A 21,278-nucleotide genomic window follows, 5' to 3' on the forward strand; every position below is an offset into this window, starting at 1 on the left:
TGTATTAACTTACTTAATCTACAAGAAGTAAAAAATTAAAAAAAAAGAAAAGAATATGGTTTCAATAAATAATTTACGTTGAACACTATTCGGAGAAAGGACAAAACAATCTTCAGCCACCGGTACTTTTTGGGAACGAGTCCGACATCAATAATTTGTAGATTTGAAGTAGCTTGGTGATACATGTAGTATGGTCCGAAAATCCAGCCAAACATTTTGTCCTCATTTATTTCTGCATTTAGAACTTTAGGACTTTGGTACTCGGGCTGTTGCTAAGATATTATGAATAGACCTTGTGTTAATGAAGTGGCCTTTAAGCAGTACAATGGAGTGCTTTGTGAATTTCTGCGCACTTTTTTACAAACGACACGTGTGGAACTATAATGAAGATTACTTTTGATTTACAATCATTCACGTTTTAGCACTAAATGGATTCAAATTATGAATAGAAAGACCAGGCAAACGTAATGGGGCTGTACATGTTTACTTATAATGCAGCCAACTGAAGGGGAGCGGTGGCCTAGTTGTAAAGGTGTCTGCCTCTCAACAAAGGGATCATGAGTTCGAGCCCATCGGGTCACGACGACCATGTATCTTCATATGACACCAGTACTGGTTGGTTCCAGGAAGCGGACTCGAAAGTGATTAATATAAGTTGCAAGAACTTGTTTCGCAATCGAGCTTAAATAAATATATTATAACCAATATTGCAGCCGGATCATAAAATTAATTTTAGAAAACTCTAACCAGTTGTTTAATTTATACAACGTCATCTTTGACGTCATATGCATTAGGTAAAACGTTGGGCACACTTATCTATGTTTAATATAGAACTTGTTCCTGTTACAGTTCCATTGATAACAAGTGTTGTTTTTTTATGTTATTTTATTATTTATTTCACGAGTCAATGTCTCATTCCTAGTACAGTGCATATTATCTTGTACATAGCATTGTTTATGTATGCTGATAGCGTAGTCTTTGTTGAATAAGAGAATAGTGGGAAGTAAAATTTCAACAAGTTTTTAACCCTTAACTTTTAAGAAGGGAAATAAATAATACACAAATCAATTCTGTACAATTATTTATTATGAGAAGTCACACATTCATGCTATCAAAATCAACCAAACAAATTTATTTTATTTTTATAAGTAGATTTATTTGCTTTACATAATAATAACAAAACCGGCAACACAACAATGCTGTCTATAAAATAAAGCTTCCATGACATATATATTTATATATTGCTTACATTTTGTTAACATTTCTCTAATATACATGCAACTATTGTTGGATAAATTCAATTGATGGATCCATTTTGATGAAATTTAAACCTTTCAACCTATAAAACAGACAGTTTATTAGACAAAATATCAATCAATCAAGCCTGAAGTCTAAAGTAACTTATTGACATCCAATTCTTCAATAAAATCAGCTAATTTCAATAAACAAACAAAGTTCCATATAAAGTGAATAGAATAGTTACAAAAGTTTCAAGATTGTTTAGTTCTCTCCGATGAGTTATATGCATACATAATAACATATACTGAATACTATTTGCAATGAACATTTCCAATTTTAAGATTTATGATCAATTGACATAACATATTCAAGCATTAAATTATCTAAACTATAATTGTTTTAAGCATAAACATAGTCAATATAGATTTGTTATCTTGCACATATAATTACATGTATAAAAATGTACTAGAAATATATATTCAAATTTCAAGTCACAAACAAACATGTCTGATGCATGTGTTCATAAGACATATCAAAAAATGAAATAAACATAAACATTCATATGCCTAGTAAACAATTAATAACAATTTCATTTAATCATATGTTAACTTATATACGAGATGAATTTACTCTACATATACATGAAAAGTTTAAAGGCACATTGCACCTCAGAAATGAAAGATTTTTATTTTTGTAACTAGAACTCCGCGAGTCGGATGTGTCGCCTTGTGAACAATATAGTTTAGGAGAAATGGCCAGGACAAAAATGAAATATGAAAATTAACAAAGGGCAACAACTCAAAACATAAGAAGCGCAGAGCAGCAGTTTCTTTGCACTGCACTTCTTATCAATAAGATTTATCATCTTATGAAGTTTCAAGTCTATATCTTTTATAATTTATGACAAAAATAAAGTATGAAAATTAATAAAGGGCAATATCTCAAAAATATGTCCAGAGTACCTTTCCCTTACACGCACTTTTTTTAATAGATCTATTTCCTATAAAGTTAAAAACCTTAGTTTTTATATTTAGAGAAATGGCCCCTGGACAAAAAAAAAAGTTAAAAATTTTAAAGGCAAAAACTCAAAAAAAAAAATAAAAAATCAGAGTCCCGTTTCTTGTCCTGCACTTTTCTTTATAGATTTATCATCCTATAAAGTTTCAAGTATAGTTTTTTATAAATTGGGAAAAAAGGGGCCCAAAAAAAAAAGGTGGAAAAATTAACAAGGGAAAAAACAAAAAAAAAAACGTGTAGGGTTTTTGTACATGCCCCTAAAGTCTTTAAAAAGCTGCTCCCAAGTTGGTCAGCCCGATTTTATAAGATGATTATGCCCCGGAAAAGTTTAAAGGGTGATGGAAAACGACCCCGACAAAAGACCCTTATATTTTCGCCTTTATGCAAGGTACACAAAAAGGGCAAATGTGTGTTTTATAATGTTGTTATAATTAGATTTAGAATATTGATATTCTTATCAACCTGACAACTGACAAAATATTGAGATTGGAAAAAATATGATTAGGGGGTAGCAAAATGTTAAACAAAAATTGTAATTTTTACTTCCATATTAAATACTTAATTATTCATCATTTCTGTGACCAGGTTGCTAAAATGCAAAACAGATGAGTCTGATATATGGCCAATTAATGAGCAACTTTTTTTGAAAAATAAAAGTAATAGCATTTTAAGACTTAATGGGCCTTGTTAAATCCAAAATTGTGTAACCAATTGAAGAATGTTACAACACGCATGTATATTCTAATTTAATAACCATGTGGTGTATATATGTACTGGATACATCATAATCATTTCATGTTACAAATATGTGTAACATTATGTTTACATGGTACAAAATTGTGGCAACATGATCAATCATTTACACTATACACGACACAAATGTATGATTTTTTTTACTCAAATATTGTAAATCATGAATATCTATACTTTAATCTAAATGTTACCATTATATTAACATTAACATTATGATAATAACTTAGTTCATAATGCATGGCTGTCTCCAGGTTGGAAGAGGATATTTTTTTCAAAATAGCGCCAATATTTGTATACTAAGGCCCCAAAAAGTGGACCTTTCTGCTAAAATAAAAAACTTGTTTCCATGAATTCAAATACTCATACAGTACCGTGGGAAAGATCAAAAGAAGGGACTCTGTGACTTCTTAAGCATTGCATTACAGGTCAATGAAAAAGGGTTGCATACCAAAAATTTGGAGTCAATCAAACTTAAAAGGACCAAGTAAGGCTCTGGACAAGCCTATTTAGTATGAAAATCATCAAAGGCCAATTTAACTAAAAAACCATGGAGTACAGAGTACCGATTCTTGTGCAATGCACTTCTTCTCCATGAGATCTATATTTATGAAGTTTCAAATCGAAACTTTTATAGTTTTGGGAAAAGGGCCGGACAAAAAAAAATATGTGAATTAAAAAAGGCAATAACTCAAAGTAAAATGCAGTAACTAGTTCTTAAACTGCATTTCTTTTTTAAAAAGATCTATCTCAAAGAAAATTAAGGGCAAAAATTTTTGTCAAAAACCGTTTACTAAAGTTATTGAACAGTGACCCATTATGCATTCAAAAATGTGCCTAAAGTTTCCAAACTCCATCTGTAGTTATGGAATAACCCTAATGCAAAAAATTAACCTAAAATTTTAAATTTAAAAGGGGGTAAAATGCAAAAAGGGAAAACGAGTTTCAACTTGTGCTTATCACAAGTGACCCCAAAAAATCAAGATCTCAACTTATTTCCTTCACTTTCCGTTTTGTTTCTAACTTTAAAAAGAAATTCAATCAGTTGAAACAAAAATTTCATTGGTAAATGAGTGCTTCCCTATTCTTTTTAATAGTTCAGCTTAAATGTTTCTAGTATTTTTGAAAAACAAGTGAGCCAAAGATTGAAAAATTTTATAATAAATTTTTAAAAAAAATTTTTTTCAAAAAATTTTTTAAAAAACTTGAAAAAAACAATTCCTTTCCCATCTTTTCAAAAAAATTTCAAGAAAATCCCTTTCACTTAATTTATTATATTAAATAAAAAGATAAAATTTATACATCAAACGTTTTATAATTAGAGAAAAAATAAACCTTTTATATTTTCAAAAATAAAAAAAAATAAAGAAAGGAAATTTTAAAAAAAAAAAGAAAAGTTTTCATTCAATGAAAAAAAAGTCCATTTTTTTCCCCAATGTTATAATCCTTTATATATCCCCGGTAATATAAAAATTTGTTCCCCCTGTCCTTTTATTATAACTAATTTTATAAACCTTTTTTTATTTTAATCATAACTAGTAACGGTATTTTATTACCATATCCTTTTTTATATCATTAACTGGGACTTAAAAAACCTTCAATTTCCTTTATATATAAAATGGTATTATTTATATGTATACCATCCTCGAAAAAATTGGCCCCTGTCACGACAAAACCAAATAGTGGGTTTTCGACCCCCTGGGTCCGACAGCTGCGATCCGCCCCGTCTGCGGGTCCCCTGCTGTTCGCTGAATTTTTTAACTGTTTTGGGGCTTAGCGAACGCGTGGATCCTGTCAGACTGTGCGGATGCCCCGGTGGTCGGATCCTTTCTTTGGGCGCAAACCCCTTATGTTGGTTTTTTCCCCGGGCGGGCTATATATTATAAAATGGTTTTTTTTATACCATCCCCCTTTCTATGATAATATAACTGGTATTCATATAGACCATTTCCTTATCTTTAATATATCATATAAATGGTATTCAATAAATACCATTCACTAGTCCTAATATTTCATATAACTGTATTAATAATTACATTCCCTTGTCTTATATATCAAATAAACTTTGTATTTGCATGTTTACATTAATCTTTTTCTTTTCTGAACCTCTTGTACATTAAACAATTTGTTTTAGATAATTTCCATTAAATTTTCTTTAAATTTTTTTTACACTTTTTATTTACATATCTATTTTGTATTTAACATGTATAATTAAGAACATTACTTTTTTTTTCAAATCAGTTTTTTTCTCTCACAAACTATCCCCTTGATCTTTTAAAAAATAACCTTTACCTTACTAAGATCAATATATCTTATTATATTTCACTGCATTTCTTTCAATTAATCTATCATCAAAACCCCAACAATTGAATGTTACTTTTTCAATTTTATAAATGTACTTTTGTTAAAATGACCAGAAATCAAAATTAAAAAATTAATTTTGATGATTTTATTCTTCAAAAACCTTTATTCATTTTTAATTAAGTTTTGTAAAAATTTAACTTTCTTTGTTCATTTTTTTTTTAAAAAAAAAGAAATAAATTTATTCCTTTAAAAAAAAAATATTCAAATTTAAAAAACTAGTTAAATGCAAGTTTTCCAATATTTAAAAAATTAAACCCTATTTTTTTTAAAAAGAAAAAAAACAATTTTCCCCCTTTTAAAATGGACTAATTAAATTTAACAACTATGTTAACGTCATGTTCTTTAAATTTTTTTTGTTAAAATAATCTTGTTTTAAAAATGTAAAAACATGTATCTCATTTTTGTTTAAAACCCCAAAAGATATTTTTTCCCCTTTAAAGAAAAAATGTTCTATTTTTTAAAAACTGTATTGCATTATTTCCCCTTTCTCCTTTTGTCCCTTGATGCCAATGTTAAAAATATAAACTTACCTCTTCCCACTCCTGTTTATAACACAAAAAAACAATCACATCTACCATATGGGGAAACTAGCGAATACTATCCAACAAACTCTGCCATTTGTCAAACCATATTTACATCGAACACAGTAATGTCTTTAAACCTTCACCTAAAGTAAACTGTATATATTGTCATAAACCTTACACTCAGAATCAGCTACGAAGTGTGTAACAATGAAAAAGTGACTATCTCTCTGTTAGTTTGGCAAATAAAAAAGAGATTTACTTAACACATCACCATCAACACAATCTTTAATTAAATTTTTGAAATATCAAATATCTCATAATTACTACTTCAAATTCCCAATTCAAATCATTTCAAGTTTGTAGTTCAACACTATCACATTAACAGTAAAGATAAATAAAGTAAATGAAGTTGATTGATGTTGAAAATTTACATCATGCTGCTTTCATACACTCATAATCAACATAGCTAAGATGTATTTGTTCAAAGATGTCTGGTATCTCAAGAAAATCACAGAATGTACGTAAGTCATCATCAATGACCTCATTCGGTATATAAACTCATTCGTTATTGCTAAAGATTGACCATACTAGGTAGGTTAGCTAACAACTGTTTTATTCAGTGGGTAAATACATGTTAGTTAGAGGAAATATAAAAGAGACAGAGATTTTAATGTAAAGAGCTTACTTTTATTGTCTCAGAAAGACAATTGATTATTCATCAATCTTCGTTCATTATTCTGTGTACCCCAAACCCCACTGTGTTATGAAAAAAATTTCTAATGTATTGCAAATTTTTCAATATGATAAAAAAATTGGTAAACATATTTGTAAATCTAACATTTCTTTGGTGTTGATGTCATGTACATGTAAATTAATAGACAGAACAGAGTCAGGAAGGATTTGATGCTGATCAATACTTAAACAAACAATATCACAATACTGATTTGAATATATCAATAATCAAAATCTCCTATAAAAACACAGGATTACTTCCTTCACTACATGCTGCATTTAATTCTTCTATTAACTCAATTATAAGCTTTTGAATATCAGTTATACAACAATGAACCATAAGATATTTACTACTTATTGTTCTCCTGTATTCCTGAACACTAGAGTCTTCTGACACAGTATCATATATGTATTTGTAACATGTGTTGCTAATCTAGGTTTCTATACCACATAGCATAATGACAAACATTTGACTGCTCTAATATTGTCATTTTACTGTTGAACATTTTCTGAAAAACCTCATAAATAAACTTTTGGTTAATTCAACATATCCTGTATTACCTGATGAACCAATTTTTGTATTAAAATTAATACCAATGTAGACTGCAGCCAGAAACTCTTGCATTGACTTGTGAATAAAAAGAGAACAATGAACTTGTGGTTCTGATACAGACAAACTTGGACATTCATCTTCTGTAATTATTCAAGTTTCAAGCAAATTTTCTCTTACTCCATCTGATATTTCTAGTTCATCAAACATACAAATGTCAAATGTCAATGACTTATTCTTAGGACAAATTAAATAGAGTCTCAAAAGCCAACTGTGACACTTCATAAATTAAATGTCTGTTTAAACTTAATTTGGTTTATCTGCTAAATACTGAGGGAGGTTTACTTTCTGGTACCCTTCATGAGGCGAGTACTTGTTCCTGTAGTTTTCATGTCATTCCAGGTGAAGAATAATTCTAACATACCGGTGTAGATGGCACATCTGAGGTTTTATCGAGTTTTCCATCAAACCATAGACATATCAGTTTGTTGCAGCATAATTGGTACCTGTTTTGAAACTTTTCAGAGACTTTTCCTTCAGCTTTTCCTACAATCTCTAGCTTCTTTATAGCATGTTTTCTAACATTTAATAGTGAGACTGTCCTATGTACCATTTCCGTTTCACATCTCACATCAAACCCATTCAGTTTAAGTGACTGTTCAATCTCCACATCACTTGATCTTAATGAATGAAATTTCCATGGCCGTGAAGTAGTTACTATTGTGTACTTCTTAAAAAGATGCTATGTTTAGGACATTTTTCAGATGACCATTCATCTAAGCCATCAAGCAAGATAATAACTCTAGAGGATTCTTCTTCAAGAAGTGTGTTTAACATTTTCATTTGATAACGTTGTTGAAGCATTTCATCAATAGTGTTAATGTTTTGATACTGTCTAAGAGGGATGTAAAATAAAAAATAAAATCTTTTCATCTCTTTTACACCATTGAATTTAAGATCATAACTTTTGTCATATTCAAAGTCATTCACTGTCGAATTCAGAGTCTGTCAAGTCACCATCAGAGTCATCACTGTATAATTCAGAGTTTTGCTACATCATCACTTTCATCCTGCATGTCATCACAATCATTTCCATGTTTCTTAATATGGACCATATTTGTTTCATTTTCAATATCTCCTCCATATTCCTCTTTTACCTCTTCATTTACAATGTCACTTTCACGTTCTTTATGTTTCTCATCACCACCTTCATTTTCATTGCCATCTGCATGTTTTTCATGTTCTTCATTGTCACCTCCATGCTTGTCATTGCTACCTTCATTTTTACCGTCATTTCCATATTTCCCACTGCTATCTTCACTTTCTTTTTCATTTTCATGTTTCTTATTATCACCTCCATGTTCTTCATTATCACGTCCATTATCACGTCCATGCTCATTTTTTTTGTCAGCTTCATTTTCATTGCCACCTTCATTTACATTATCTACCCCAGGTTCTTCAATATCACCTTCATTTTCTTGATTTTCACCTCCATGTTCTTCATTGTTGCCTCCATGTTTTTCATTTCTGCCCAAATGCTCCTCATTTTTATAGTCAGCTTCATTTTCATTATCACCTCCATGTCCTTCATTATCACCTACATGTTCTTCATTGTCACCTCCATTGTTCTTCATTATCACCAACATGTTCTTCATTATCACCCTCATTGTCACCTCCATGTTTTTCATTTCCACCCCCATGGTCCTCATTTTCATTGTTAGCTTCTTGTTGCTCACTATGTGCCAACACCAACAGTTGACCAGGTATTTACAAAAACTAGTTTTTCCTGACCCTGCATCTCCTAGAATATACACAGATTTTTGGGGAACGCCATTATATGTGAACATTTCAGACATTGTTTTAACCTCCACTTCCTTTATCTCTCCCTTTTCTTCTTTCATTTCCCTCATAATTTGGGCCTAATATAAATCTCATTAAAGCTACATTTTTTACTTTTTGGTTGTAAAGGTATTGTAGGAACCTGCAGCAGGGTTTTGTCATACTGTTCTATCAGCTCTTTCCGCCATTCTGTAATTTAAATGATAATATGGATTCCAATTGTTATAAATAAATAAATGTGTAAATATTACAGAAACATATTTAAGAAAAGGAATACAGCACCGAAGGCCTCCTTGAATTATAAAGACAAACTAGAAATGTGTCCATAGGACACGGGTGCCCCCACCGTGCCACTGTTCTGTCAATCTTATGACTCTATGTCAAATATTTTTTGAAAACTAAAAATCTTTTACTAAGTAAAGGGCAAGAACTTTACAAATACTGAATAAATCCCAAGGAGCATAAGTACACATGCTGACCAATATTCTTGTAAACTTTCAGGCCTGCAAGTGAAATACTTTTTGGGCTATGCATGAACAAGTTGAAAATTCCAAATTTATACTTCTGTAAGTCAAGGGCAATAACTCTAACAAAACTGAAAAAAGTCCCAGGTACATAGCTTCACAGTGATGTGAATCATTATTCCTGTAATTTAGTGATGCTGATCATTATTCCTGTAAAGTTGGTTGATTCTTACTCAAGCACTCAAGGAACAAATAACAACATAATGAAACGGTTTTAACTAAGTCAAGGGAAATAACTCTACAAATACTGGATAAATCCACAAGCGAAACTAAATATGCTGAGCAACCTTCCCATAAGGTTTGATGACTCTATGTCAAATCCTTTTTGAGTTACATGTGACACAAGCCGAAAATTGCAAAAACTTTCTAACTCAAGGGCAATAACTTTAAAAATACTATATAAATCCAGACGAAAATACCCAGGTGAACAACTACATATGCCGATTAACATTCCTGTAAAGTTTCATGACTCTAGGTCAAATACTTTTTGAGTTACATGCGACACAAGTTGAAAATTGCAAAATTTTACTAAGTCAAGGGCAATAACTCTAAAAATACTAAAACTATCCTCACAAAAATACCCAGGTGCACAACAACACATGCTGATCAACATTCCTGTAAAGTTTCATGACTCTAGGTCAAACAGTTTTTGAGTTACATGCGACACAAGTTGAAAATTGCAAATTTTTTACTTAGTCAAGGGCAATTACTCTAACAAGAACCAACAAAGTTACAGCCAATAATAGCCAAAAAAATGAAAATTTCAATAATTTGACCTTCAAAGTCAAGGTCATTTATGAGTGAAGGTCAAGGTCTGGCTGGTTATTTTTGAGGGATATCCTTGAAGATTATTATGTTCAAGTTTTAAGACAATCCATTCAAAAATAACAAAGTAACAGCCAATAACAGCATGAACAAGCAAACATTGGACTTTTAACCTTGAAGGTCAAGGTCATTTATGGATGAAGGTCAAGGTTAGTGTGGTCTACTGAAAGGTCTTGTCCCAATGGTTGTTGTGGCCAAGTATGAAGACAATACACCAAGAAATAAAAAAGTTATGATCCAGGTACAAGTTTGCGGACGGCAACGGCAACGCCGACCCGACTATAACAATATCTCTACTTTTTTTTTTCAAAAAAAAAAGTCGAGATAAAAACACTAAAATACCCAGAGGAAAATACCCAGGTGCACAACTACTTTTTGAGTTACATGTGACACAAGTTGAAAATTGCAAAATTTTACTAAGTCAAGGGCAATTACTCTAAAAATACTACATATATCCAGACGAAAATACCCAAGTGCACAACTAAACATGCTGATCAACATTCCTGTTAAGTTTCATGACTCTAGGTCAAATAGTTTTTGAGTTACATGCGACACAAGTTGAAAATTGCAAAATTTTACTAAGTCAAGGGCAATTACTCTAAAAATACTACATATATCCAAATGTAAATACCCAGGTGCACAACTACACATGCTGATCAACATTCCTGTAAAGTTTCATGACTCTAGGTCAAATACTTTTTGAGTTACGTACGACACAAAAGAGAACTGACGGACGGAAGGACGGACGGATGGAAGGACGGATGGATGGACGCAAGGACGGACAAGGGTAAATCTAATTGCCCGCCACTAAAGTGGGGGCACAAAAATCAGTCAGACTGAAGCTAGTCAACAAAGAGTACTGTTATACAACATATAAGATTTAGCCTTTTCATATTCTTTACAAAATACCTGATTAAGACTTTTTTATATTCTATACAACATACCTGATTTAGTCTTATCATATTCTATAAAACATACCTGATTTAGCCTTTTTTTATTCTATAAAATATACCTGATTTAGGCTTTACATATTCTATATACCATACCTGATTTAGCCTTTACATATTCTATATAATAAAACTGATTTAGCATTTTCATATTCTATATAACATACATGATTTAGCCTTTTTATAATTATTCTTTATAACATACCTGATTTAGACTTTTTATATTTTATATTTATAACATACCTGATTTAGCCTTTTCATATTCTAGCTGTTTTTGTTTAGGAGAATCTTCTACTTTGAGTCTTTTTATCTCCTACAACATAAATTATCATACAAATAATTCTGTAACAGATTTATACAGTAATTTTCAAACATGCCAATTGTATACTGTAAAATTTGTGGTTTTAGTCAGTCTGTTCAACATACAGTGGCCTAATATATCTCAAGAACATCAAATCAAATGTCCTTCATTGAAAATCAATCTTATTGCAATGGACAATTTCTCTACAAAGAATTTTACATTTTGACATTTTTTGGTGCAATCATACATGTACATAATTTTATTATCAATAATAAATATCTATAAGGCTGTATTGCCATACTTCAAGTTTCATGAAAATATTTTCATACCATATTCACCATACTTTTCATCTATTTTTTGCCATAGCAACCAAATTGTTCAATATTATAGAAAGACAAAAACGTGCGTTATCTCCAGACAGTGACATCTAGTCATATCTTAAGTTTCAAAAAAATATTTCAGTACTTTTTGCGTAATCATGGTATCCAGTTTTGTGGGTGGACATACGAAGGGTAAACCTTTAAAGTCCCCTCTGTAGGTGACTAATAACATTGCTTCAGAGACAGTATCTCTATCAGATACAGAGGATGAAGTACCTCCTGGTTTACCGAGTTCAGATAACAAGTTTATTGATTGATATACTTGTATCATATTTTATAGATCTTTTAGGTTTGTAACTGTCCTGCAAATTCTTACCATGTGACAGTTAAGGACAAATATCACAACCTGTGACCATGGAATTCATATCAAAGAAAGAAGGAAACTAATAAAGTGCCTTGACTTTGATATTTGTATTTATTTGTTGTCCTAAAAATTATAATTGATCAATTATATAATACATATGATGGAAGGATATTGATTTAAACTTTAGCTTGAAATATTAGGGTGATTCATTAAACATAGATCAGTATTTATTGTTAACCTGAAATTTTTCTTCATTTTTTCATTTTACAATCTGGAGGCTAGTGCCTAACGAAATGATTAATGTTTTTACGGTAAAATTTTGTCAACAGTTTAACAAAAGCATTCAAAATGGGATATGTGGTATATATATTTTCCTAAAATGGGTCAAAGACAGAAGAGGCCGATTGCATTTGTATACCAAATATCATGATGCAGTAATGTTATTAAATTTTCAACCATTGACCATTGAGTCCTTAAACAGGAAGTGGATAAGCAACAGACCTCAAATCAATCCCTACAGTATTGAGCTATGTGGTTATGCTGTATACAAAATATAAAGAGGCTGCGATAAGTAGTTGCTGAGAAAACTGTTACGAAAATTTCCTACCGTTGACCATAAATGTCGAAACTTAAACTAAGTTGGCAAACAGGAAATGGATGAGCGACAGGTCTGAAATCTAATCCCACAATATGGGACCACGTGTTAATGTTGTATACTAAATATCAAGAGGCTGTGATAAGTAGTAGCAACATGAGAAAATTGGCCATTAATGTCGAAAATAATCTACAAACAAGAGGGCCATAATGGCCCTATATCGCTCACCTTAAGGAATATATCTTAAATGGATTTTTCTTATTTAAAACAAGCAACATGTTTATAAAATACTTTAATGTTATTTAGTTAGTGCCAAATGTAAAGTATTTTTGGCCAACAGCAACAGGAATGCAATCAAGTGTATAGAAATACCTCTTTTTTCTTTTCTTTAAAGTATACATAAAGTTGCTAAAAATACACTCCCTGTAGTGTGTTTACATCATGAAAATTTTAACAATGACATCATAATTAACAAGGCAAAGTACAAATTTGGATAATACTTCAATAAAAATGGGTCAAGGACAAAAATGGCCGGGTTGCATTTGTATACCAAATAACATGACTTATGAGTCTGTGATGTTACAAAATGTACTACCATTTACCATTAATGTTGAACATTTAACTAAGTCGGTAAACAGGAAGTGGATAAGGGATAGACTTGAACTTGGGACCACATATTAATGCAGTCACATTACCAATATCAAGAGGCTGCGTTATGTAGTTGCTGAGAAAAATGTTACGGAAATTTTCTTCTATTTACAATTAATGCCGAAAATTTAACTAAGTCATCAAACGAGAAGTGAATGAGCCATATACCTGAAATCAAATATCCATTGTTTTGTGACTACATGTTGATGCTGTATAGGCTGTGATAAGTAGTTGCTGAGAAAATTGTTTACGAAAAATTCCTACAATTGGACCATTTTTAACTAAAGTCAGTAAACATGAAGTGGATGAGTGACAGGCCTGAAAATCGAAACGCCCATGTATTGGAACAATGTGTTAATGCTGTATGATAAATATTAGAGGTTCTCTAGAGTAAGATGCTTAGAAACTTTTACCAAAAATGACCCAACCAATTCGCCTGCCTGCCTGGAAACAAGTATCTCCAATACATGATGGTAAACAGTATTTTTTTTGGCATATGATTATGTAAAATTTTCGGAAAACCCAGTATTATAGTTGTACTAGATATCCCATTTGATTTTTAAATATTAAAATTTTTTGATAAAAGTGTTTACTCAGGGTATCATGGTTGGGGACAGGATCTAACCCCCAAGCATCTGTGGTTTATCATATAAGGACACCCTTTCTACAAAAAACTTTCTTCCTTGTTCACATGAGTGGCTCTATACACAGGTTTAATCATAAAATTAAATCATGAAAATGTTAATAAAAAAACAACAACAAAAAACAGCAGGGATCTCAGGAAGGTCAGAATTTTCCGTGGCAGACTGTTTTACTAAAAATTTTCATGAGTCAAATAACTTTGAATGTGTTATTTTTCTACACAAACCATATTCATGTTTTCAGAAATTACTGTTTGGGAAGTCATTTAGAGTAGATTTTTTAGTTTAAATTGATAACTATTGTAAGGTTAGGCAATTATCAGCTTCTTGCTTAGTTAACATGATAAAGATAATTAAGTATTTCTAGCACCATGGATAATTACCATAATTATTGTTCCATTTTCACTTACATTTATTGAGGTGATTAACACATGTGTACATGGCAGGGAAAAGTTACAGAAACAGAAAATACTGAAAGAAAAAGTTGGGGCTCAGGGGCCGCTAGAACGCCCAGTGGGTCAGGGACACGCCTTGGCTAGGGGTCCAGGGACTGGAGGCCCTCGGAAGCTTTTGCAATTTAGTGAATTTAATACGCTCAAAAAAAAAAGGCTCAGATACATACTCAAGTGCTTTATTTTATCTTCAGATGTAATTATTCTGATATGTTAAAATTTACACAGAAATTCATCTGAGCAATACTTTTAAAAGCAATATATACACATTCCACATAACAAAATTATGTTCATTCTTTTTACTATTGTCAATTTTCATATTTTAAATTTAATCCTTTTCCATTGTCTTCCCACTTGTTGATGTAGTACACTCTCAACTGACTTGACAATTTTATCAGATGTGGAAACATTTTGAATTCTCTCTCATCCTAAATGATCCATTACTACTTGACTAGTTTTATCATCAAAGTACTGAAAGATTATATTCTGTACTTTGTTATTGCTTTTTGTTAGTTTGCCCCATATACATATTGAAAGATATTAACATTATCTTTCACTTTTTGACTTCACTCCTCGTTAACAGATTTGGCTACACCATGTTGTTTATAATAATAATGTACATTGCACTGGTTGGAGAAAGAGTAGTTTTTTCAAGAGCAAGGCTTGTCTCCAGCTAAACGTTTGGCAAGATTTAGATTAGAGATCGCCTGCTATGGAAAATGGGCAGACAATGTTCACTAAGAAAGGCAGTATATGTGATTGCTCTTTGTTTCGGGCAATGCGGTCTTGCATACTTTCAATCTTTTTGTGCACAGCTTTTGATGAGCCTGCAGTAACCTTGAAAAAGATAATTTTCAAAAAAAAGATGTATGAAAAAACATATCAAATAAAATATCACACTCATAAATTGTCAATTTAGTTTTTGAAACAAGGAGATAACAAACTAAAAAAACATAGATAAAGAAAATCGTGTTCTAAATCCTTAAAATAATATTCAGCTGGAAAAAATGTATTATTCAAGTGGTGAAAAAAATTAAAAGTCCAAATTACAAGTCCAGACCTATTAAAAAATTTGGGCATAGGTTCCCCTGCACAAGGCCATTTTTTAATTTGCCCCCAACCCTTGCCCAGACCACATGAAAGTTTGGGAAGACAGAAGAAAAAGAGGGCGGGGTAATGGTGCATTGTTTTATTAACTACACAATGCACAACTAAACCTCTTTTTCGTTTGCTAACACTAGATAGTGGCTAAACTACACAGAGAAATGATCTTACTTGGTCTAAGATTCTTTAGTGGTCCTCATCTTCAGCTCATCGTGATTAAGAAGCATCTTTCTTCTGTTCGAATTTGTCTAGTTGATCGTTTGGAACAAGACTTCACAAAAGCCCATTGCATTTGGTTCTTCAACCAAGTATCCATTTTTTCACCTTTAAAGTCCATTTCGCTAACCACTCCACCTCCATTTGTTTTTTTGCACCTTTTTTTAGATCGTTAGTATTAACACTTCACTGTTATTGTCATTGTATTTGTACATGTATGGTATTTTGACATCAAATGACTATGCAACAAACGATTTCATTGGCTTGGTAAAAAATAAGACGACCAATCAAATTGATCTTGTATAAAATTTTAATCTAGCTCAATTTTTCATCGGCAATCTCCGTATTGTAATTGTTTTGATTCGTATATTTGCCATTTTGTTGCAAACAGGTTCTGAGACGGACAAATTTATTTTAAAATCATATATCAAGCCTTATCAAGCAATGTTCACGGCTTATTAATGAGGCATTGCACAGACACCCTTCCCGATTTCTCATCGGATTTAAGTCATTCAGAAAATAACCTCGGACATCGCCGAAAATACGGAATTTTCCGTCATACATATAAATTTTAGAAATCATATCACCAGGAGGTGATATTTACATAAATACTAAATGTCATCCCTTAATACTTCACAGATTGTTAACACAATACCTGTTTCAAACGTAGCCCATCGATAATTGTATTCATCTTCACTTCTTTGTTTTGAAAATACGAGTTTATGTTACAAAATTTCTTTTTCTCAATTTCCCTTGTTCAAGGCCGCCATTTTCGTCCTACTTCCGGTCCCGGTTAGTTTTTGTAAATAGGTCAGATTGATACAGATGTTTTCTGAACAAAAAAATGTTGGACTCAAGACTGATTTGATATGCATTATTTAGTGATTTGAATTGTATGTTTATGATAAGAATGAAATATATAATGACATTTTTTAAAATCGTTCAACAGATTCAGTAAAAGAAGCGTACACAATGTTGAATTATATGATTATTCCCGCAAACCGGAAGGAAGAATTTAAGTAATATCCGTACTGTAAATTAAACTTTTAATCTTAATCAGCTTTTTTTGTGAAAAAATACAACATTTTTGTTTACTTTCGTTTCTTTGTGCAATATCTTACACAATTATATGTGCAAGTCAATGTCAAGAACCAAAATATATTATAGTCCAGTCAATTTGTGAAGAAATACTTCAGAAAATGGGAAAAGCACCAAACTTGGTACAAATGAACTTTGATATATATAAGAAAAATTGAGCATGGGACCCATTTTTGAAAATCCAATATGGCGGAAAAATCCAAAATGGCGCCATAAGTGTTAAAAATTTCAAAAACGCTTGTTTTTACTAAAAGAGAACTTGATAGATAGCTGCAATATTAGGATATTGTAATCAGAAAAATAGTTGTTATTAGTATATTAACATTGCTTTGTCTTTTTAAAAGCTATGACGCTTAAACATATTTTTTATTTATTTCTGTTTGTCATTAGTTTTCACGACCCTGGAAAGCCGATGAAATAAAATATTGTAGAGGTCTGTCATCCGCTGTCCTTCTTCTAAAGATGTTAAGACATCATTTTTTTACAACATTCCATTTTGTTTACAATGTTAATTTATCACAGCACAACGCGGTGGCAAAGGAGGAAATACTTATCGAAACAGATAAACAAAGTATTTAAAATTCTAGCATAACTTCAAGCAAATGGAAATTAAATATCTGCCCATCAAGTCAGGTGTACGCCATGCAATTTTAAATCTTGTTGATAGCTGTGAAAAGGTATTAAGCCAAGAAGGTGTGAATAACAGAATTATAAGCTAAACAACATGTGTCAAATTTTAAACAGTCATTTGGGTATTTTTGAAATTGTCATATCATCAAAAATATGAAACCTTTTTAAAAAGGGCATTTTTTTTAGAAATATATAAAAGAAAAAAACGAAAACCTGGCAGACATATATAATGTAGGACACTTTTTGTCAACAAGCAAAGAGATGTAGATGTTTTATCTATGTCTCTTTTGGAAACTTCAAAGTATGCGTTACTGAAAAAATTGTTTATTTTTCATTTCATTATAAACTATCCCTTTTCTTCATATTTTGAAAGTAACCAATGAACTGTCCATTTTGTTGTAATAAAAATTTGGAATGATAATTTTTGTTAGAAAAAAAATTTTGCAGTTTACGAAGACTTCAGATTTTTTGAAAACACACCTTTGAAATGAAATAACTGCAACTGCCTATTTTTAAACACTACACATTTGGTTTTCCGATTGATTAAAACTGCTAACTTGACACACCCCAATCATTGCGCAAGACTAATCTAAAATTTAGAAGTTACCTCACTAACTCATGAATTGTAAAATCACATTCAACCTTTTTTTTCTATCCTTCGGGATGTAATCAAAAATTGATATAATACCCCTCTACCTTCTTTAATGCCACAACTACCCCCAATTATATGTCAAATTCCATTTTGGTGTCCCTAAAGGTGGGCCCCGTGCCCAAAATATTTACATTTTAGTTGCTGGGTTTTTTTCAATGCTTTTTGGCCTCCGTTTGCAATCAAATGTTTTCACATTTTTTTTAAACAAAATTCGTCTCCAAAAGGCAATGTTCTTACAAGTTTTTTATTTTTAGACATTACAAAGTCAACAGCCCTTCCTTTATATGAAGACTCGCCTCGGCATTTCCGCGCTATTAAATTCAGATCAAGGAAACTATGGACTAAACATGCTAGAATAATTTGCGCCTATATTCTTGGCACTGTTTTTCTTCTGAGGGCCTCACATGTTTGTAAAGATTCTAGATAACGTCACCACAAGTCTAAGGTTTTCGCACGAATGGGACATTTGAAATAATAATGAGTAATGCCTTTTTGCTGCCCATTAAACATCAGATACCTAGGAAATATTTCTCTCTTAAAAAGCTGACAGCTTCTTGATCATGGTTTTATGAAAGAACATGTTGATGAATGTGTTTTTTGTTACTATTTAGAGTCTCAGTCAGTATTTTGTGCCTGGGTTTTGTTGTTATAGCTCCAGCAGTTTCTAGACTTGAACAAACAAATTCCAAATTTTCGTTGACATGATTAAACAAGACAAGAGTAAAGAGTAAAGCATATTGATTTTCATCAATCAAGATCAAGAAGTAAATTCCAAAATAGGCACTATAAAAGCAGGTTTTGTTCCTGGTGTTGACATAATTTTAATCTGAACATGTGCAATTCTTTTTATGATATGTGACGTATTTACGAACAATTTTCAAATAGAATGAGAATGAATGGTTTGAGATTTTGGTACAGTTTCCCGAAGCTCAAATAGGATAAATATAATGGTTTTATCTTGTTTGCCAGCTAGAAAATCCCAAAGAGCAACTTTAAAAAGATAAAAAGGCAAATTTATTCCTAACTAAGGCTCTTTGCTAACCAATCCCAGTTTTGTAAAATTTTGTTTCTAAAAAAAACAAAAAGTGACATAAGCTCCGAGATTAATCTAAATAGCAATACTAAAGCTGCTCGTAAAAGAAAAGCTACCCACACAGCACCAAGGTTTAGAGGCCCAATATGTTGGCGAAAAAAAAAAGCCAAACTCAAATTATTAATATGAAACTGATTTCTAGTAGGTTTAAAGCGACAGTGATCTTGACCATTTTGAGCACACACACCTTGGTAGGCAATACAAAGTTGCATCTTGATATAAGCCTTACCCCACATACTAAATTTGATGTCAATAGGCCGGGAAGCCAAAACTCAAAGTGACTGAGCGGAAAACTGAGTTTCCTACTTTTGTGTAAACAGTGACCTGACCTTAATTTACTGAACCCAAAGGTAGCAAAAACCCCCAAGATGCCTCTTAAAAGCTACCCGTACTACTAAACGACCAAGTTTGTTTGCCAATAGGGGGGCCAAAATAACTCGGAGCTAATTGAGGCGAAAACTGAATTTTCCCTATTTTTTAAGGCAGCAGTGAGGTTTTGATCAAAACACCTGGGAAGCCGGAAATCCTAAGCTGCCTCTTGATATAAGCTACCCACACACACAAAGTTTAGTGTTCTATAAGGGCAAAAGCAAACCTCAAGTTGAAGCGGGAAACCAAAAGTTGACGTCCTCTAACCTAACAACGGGCCTGCCGACTTTGGCATAAACAATTACCGGTTTTTCCTTGAAACCTGATTAACAAATTCCATGTGACATGAAAATTGGTCTATGTTGATTTCCTATAGTTTGAGATTCCGGGGGGGTTTTTGAAATTGAAAAAAAAAAAAATTAAGGGCCCCCCCCCAAAAAATGGTTAAAAAAAAGTTTTTCCCCCCCCCCCCCCCCCCCCTCCAAACGGTTTGGTTTTTTTTTAATTGTTTAATCTCTAAGGCTGTCAATCCTTTCAGGACTATGTTTGACATAAACCAGATAAAAGTCTTACTCAGATAGAGACTTTTTTTTCCGGCGCAACTAGAGAAAGTACTTTTGATATCATTATAATACATGAAAAAAGGACACTCAGTATAAACCCATAGAAATTTCAATATGCCATAGAGTTGTAAAGTGCAAAAACTAACACACTCTTTAAATATTTTTCGTAACTAAGATTTAATATTGAACGTAAAATGATGAAAAATTTTAAAAAAAAAAAGTTTTAAGGAATACGCAGGCAAAATTAATGACAATACCAAAAAAATTATCTTATGTACTCAAATCACGCTTAAATGACATTTGTAAAAGTCCAAGAATTAATTTCGGTATCAATTTTATTTATTTTGAGTTTAAAGCGTAAATATTAGGATGAAATTTAGCCGCCGACAGAATCACCGATGACTGTCAAGTGATTATATTTTGAGAATTAACAGATTAATGAATGAAAAATTCAAAACGAGGAAATGAAACTGTTGCCTGTGTCTCTCTTTAAAAACATGAAAATAAATACTTGGGTTATATCTTTAAGGTTGTAATCACTCTCAATTTTTTTTTTGTTCTTTCATTTTCATAGTTTATAAGATTTGTTTAACATTGAATTTAGGTAATATTTGGTGCTAGCAAAAAAAGTTGATTAACCTGAAGGAAATATAAATACTTCCAGCTTTCCTTGCATTTACAGGGAATGGCGAATATGTTTTAAAACATTTCCCATTCTGTTTTTAAATTATGTAAAAATTTAGACATTACAATTTTGGGAAAACCCCTTTTTATATGGTAAAATTTTCCACAAAATTTTTAACATAAAACATTTTAAGGCATTATATTCAAAATTAATTTTGACATGAAAACGTCTTTTTGGATTTTCAACAAATAAAAATTTAATATGAGAAAATAAACAAAAAAAAATTTCCAAAAAAT

General features: G+C 31.6%; 1 protein-coding gene across 1 annotated transcript; it reads right to left on the reverse strand.

Moving 5' to 3' along the window:
• Positions 1–7,939: 7,939 nt before the first annotated feature.
• LOC132719040 (uncharacterized protein DDB_G0290685-like) lies at positions 7,940–11,984 on the reverse strand. Its single transcript, XM_060702777.1, has 2 exons — positions 11,555–11,984; positions 7,940–9,204 (listed from the first exon to the last, which is right to left on the reverse strand). The coding sequence occupies exon 2, from the start codon at positions 9,084–9,086 to the stop codon at positions 8,217–8,219; it is 870 nt and encodes a 289-aa protein (XP_060558760.1). The 5' UTR covers positions 9,087–9,204; positions 11,555–11,984; the 3' UTR covers positions 7,940–8,216.
• Between the last annotated feature and the right edge of the window lie 9,294 nt (positions 11,985–21,278).

This window comes from Ruditapes philippinarum, unplaced genomic scaffold, assembly GCF_026571515.1.
Source record: "Ruditapes philippinarum isolate M1 unplaced genomic scaffold, ASM2657151v2 ctg14100_1_1_1_1, whole genome shotgun sequence".
Lineage (NCBI taxonomy): Eukaryota > Metazoa > Mollusca > Bivalvia > Venerida > Veneridae > Ruditapes > Ruditapes philippinarum.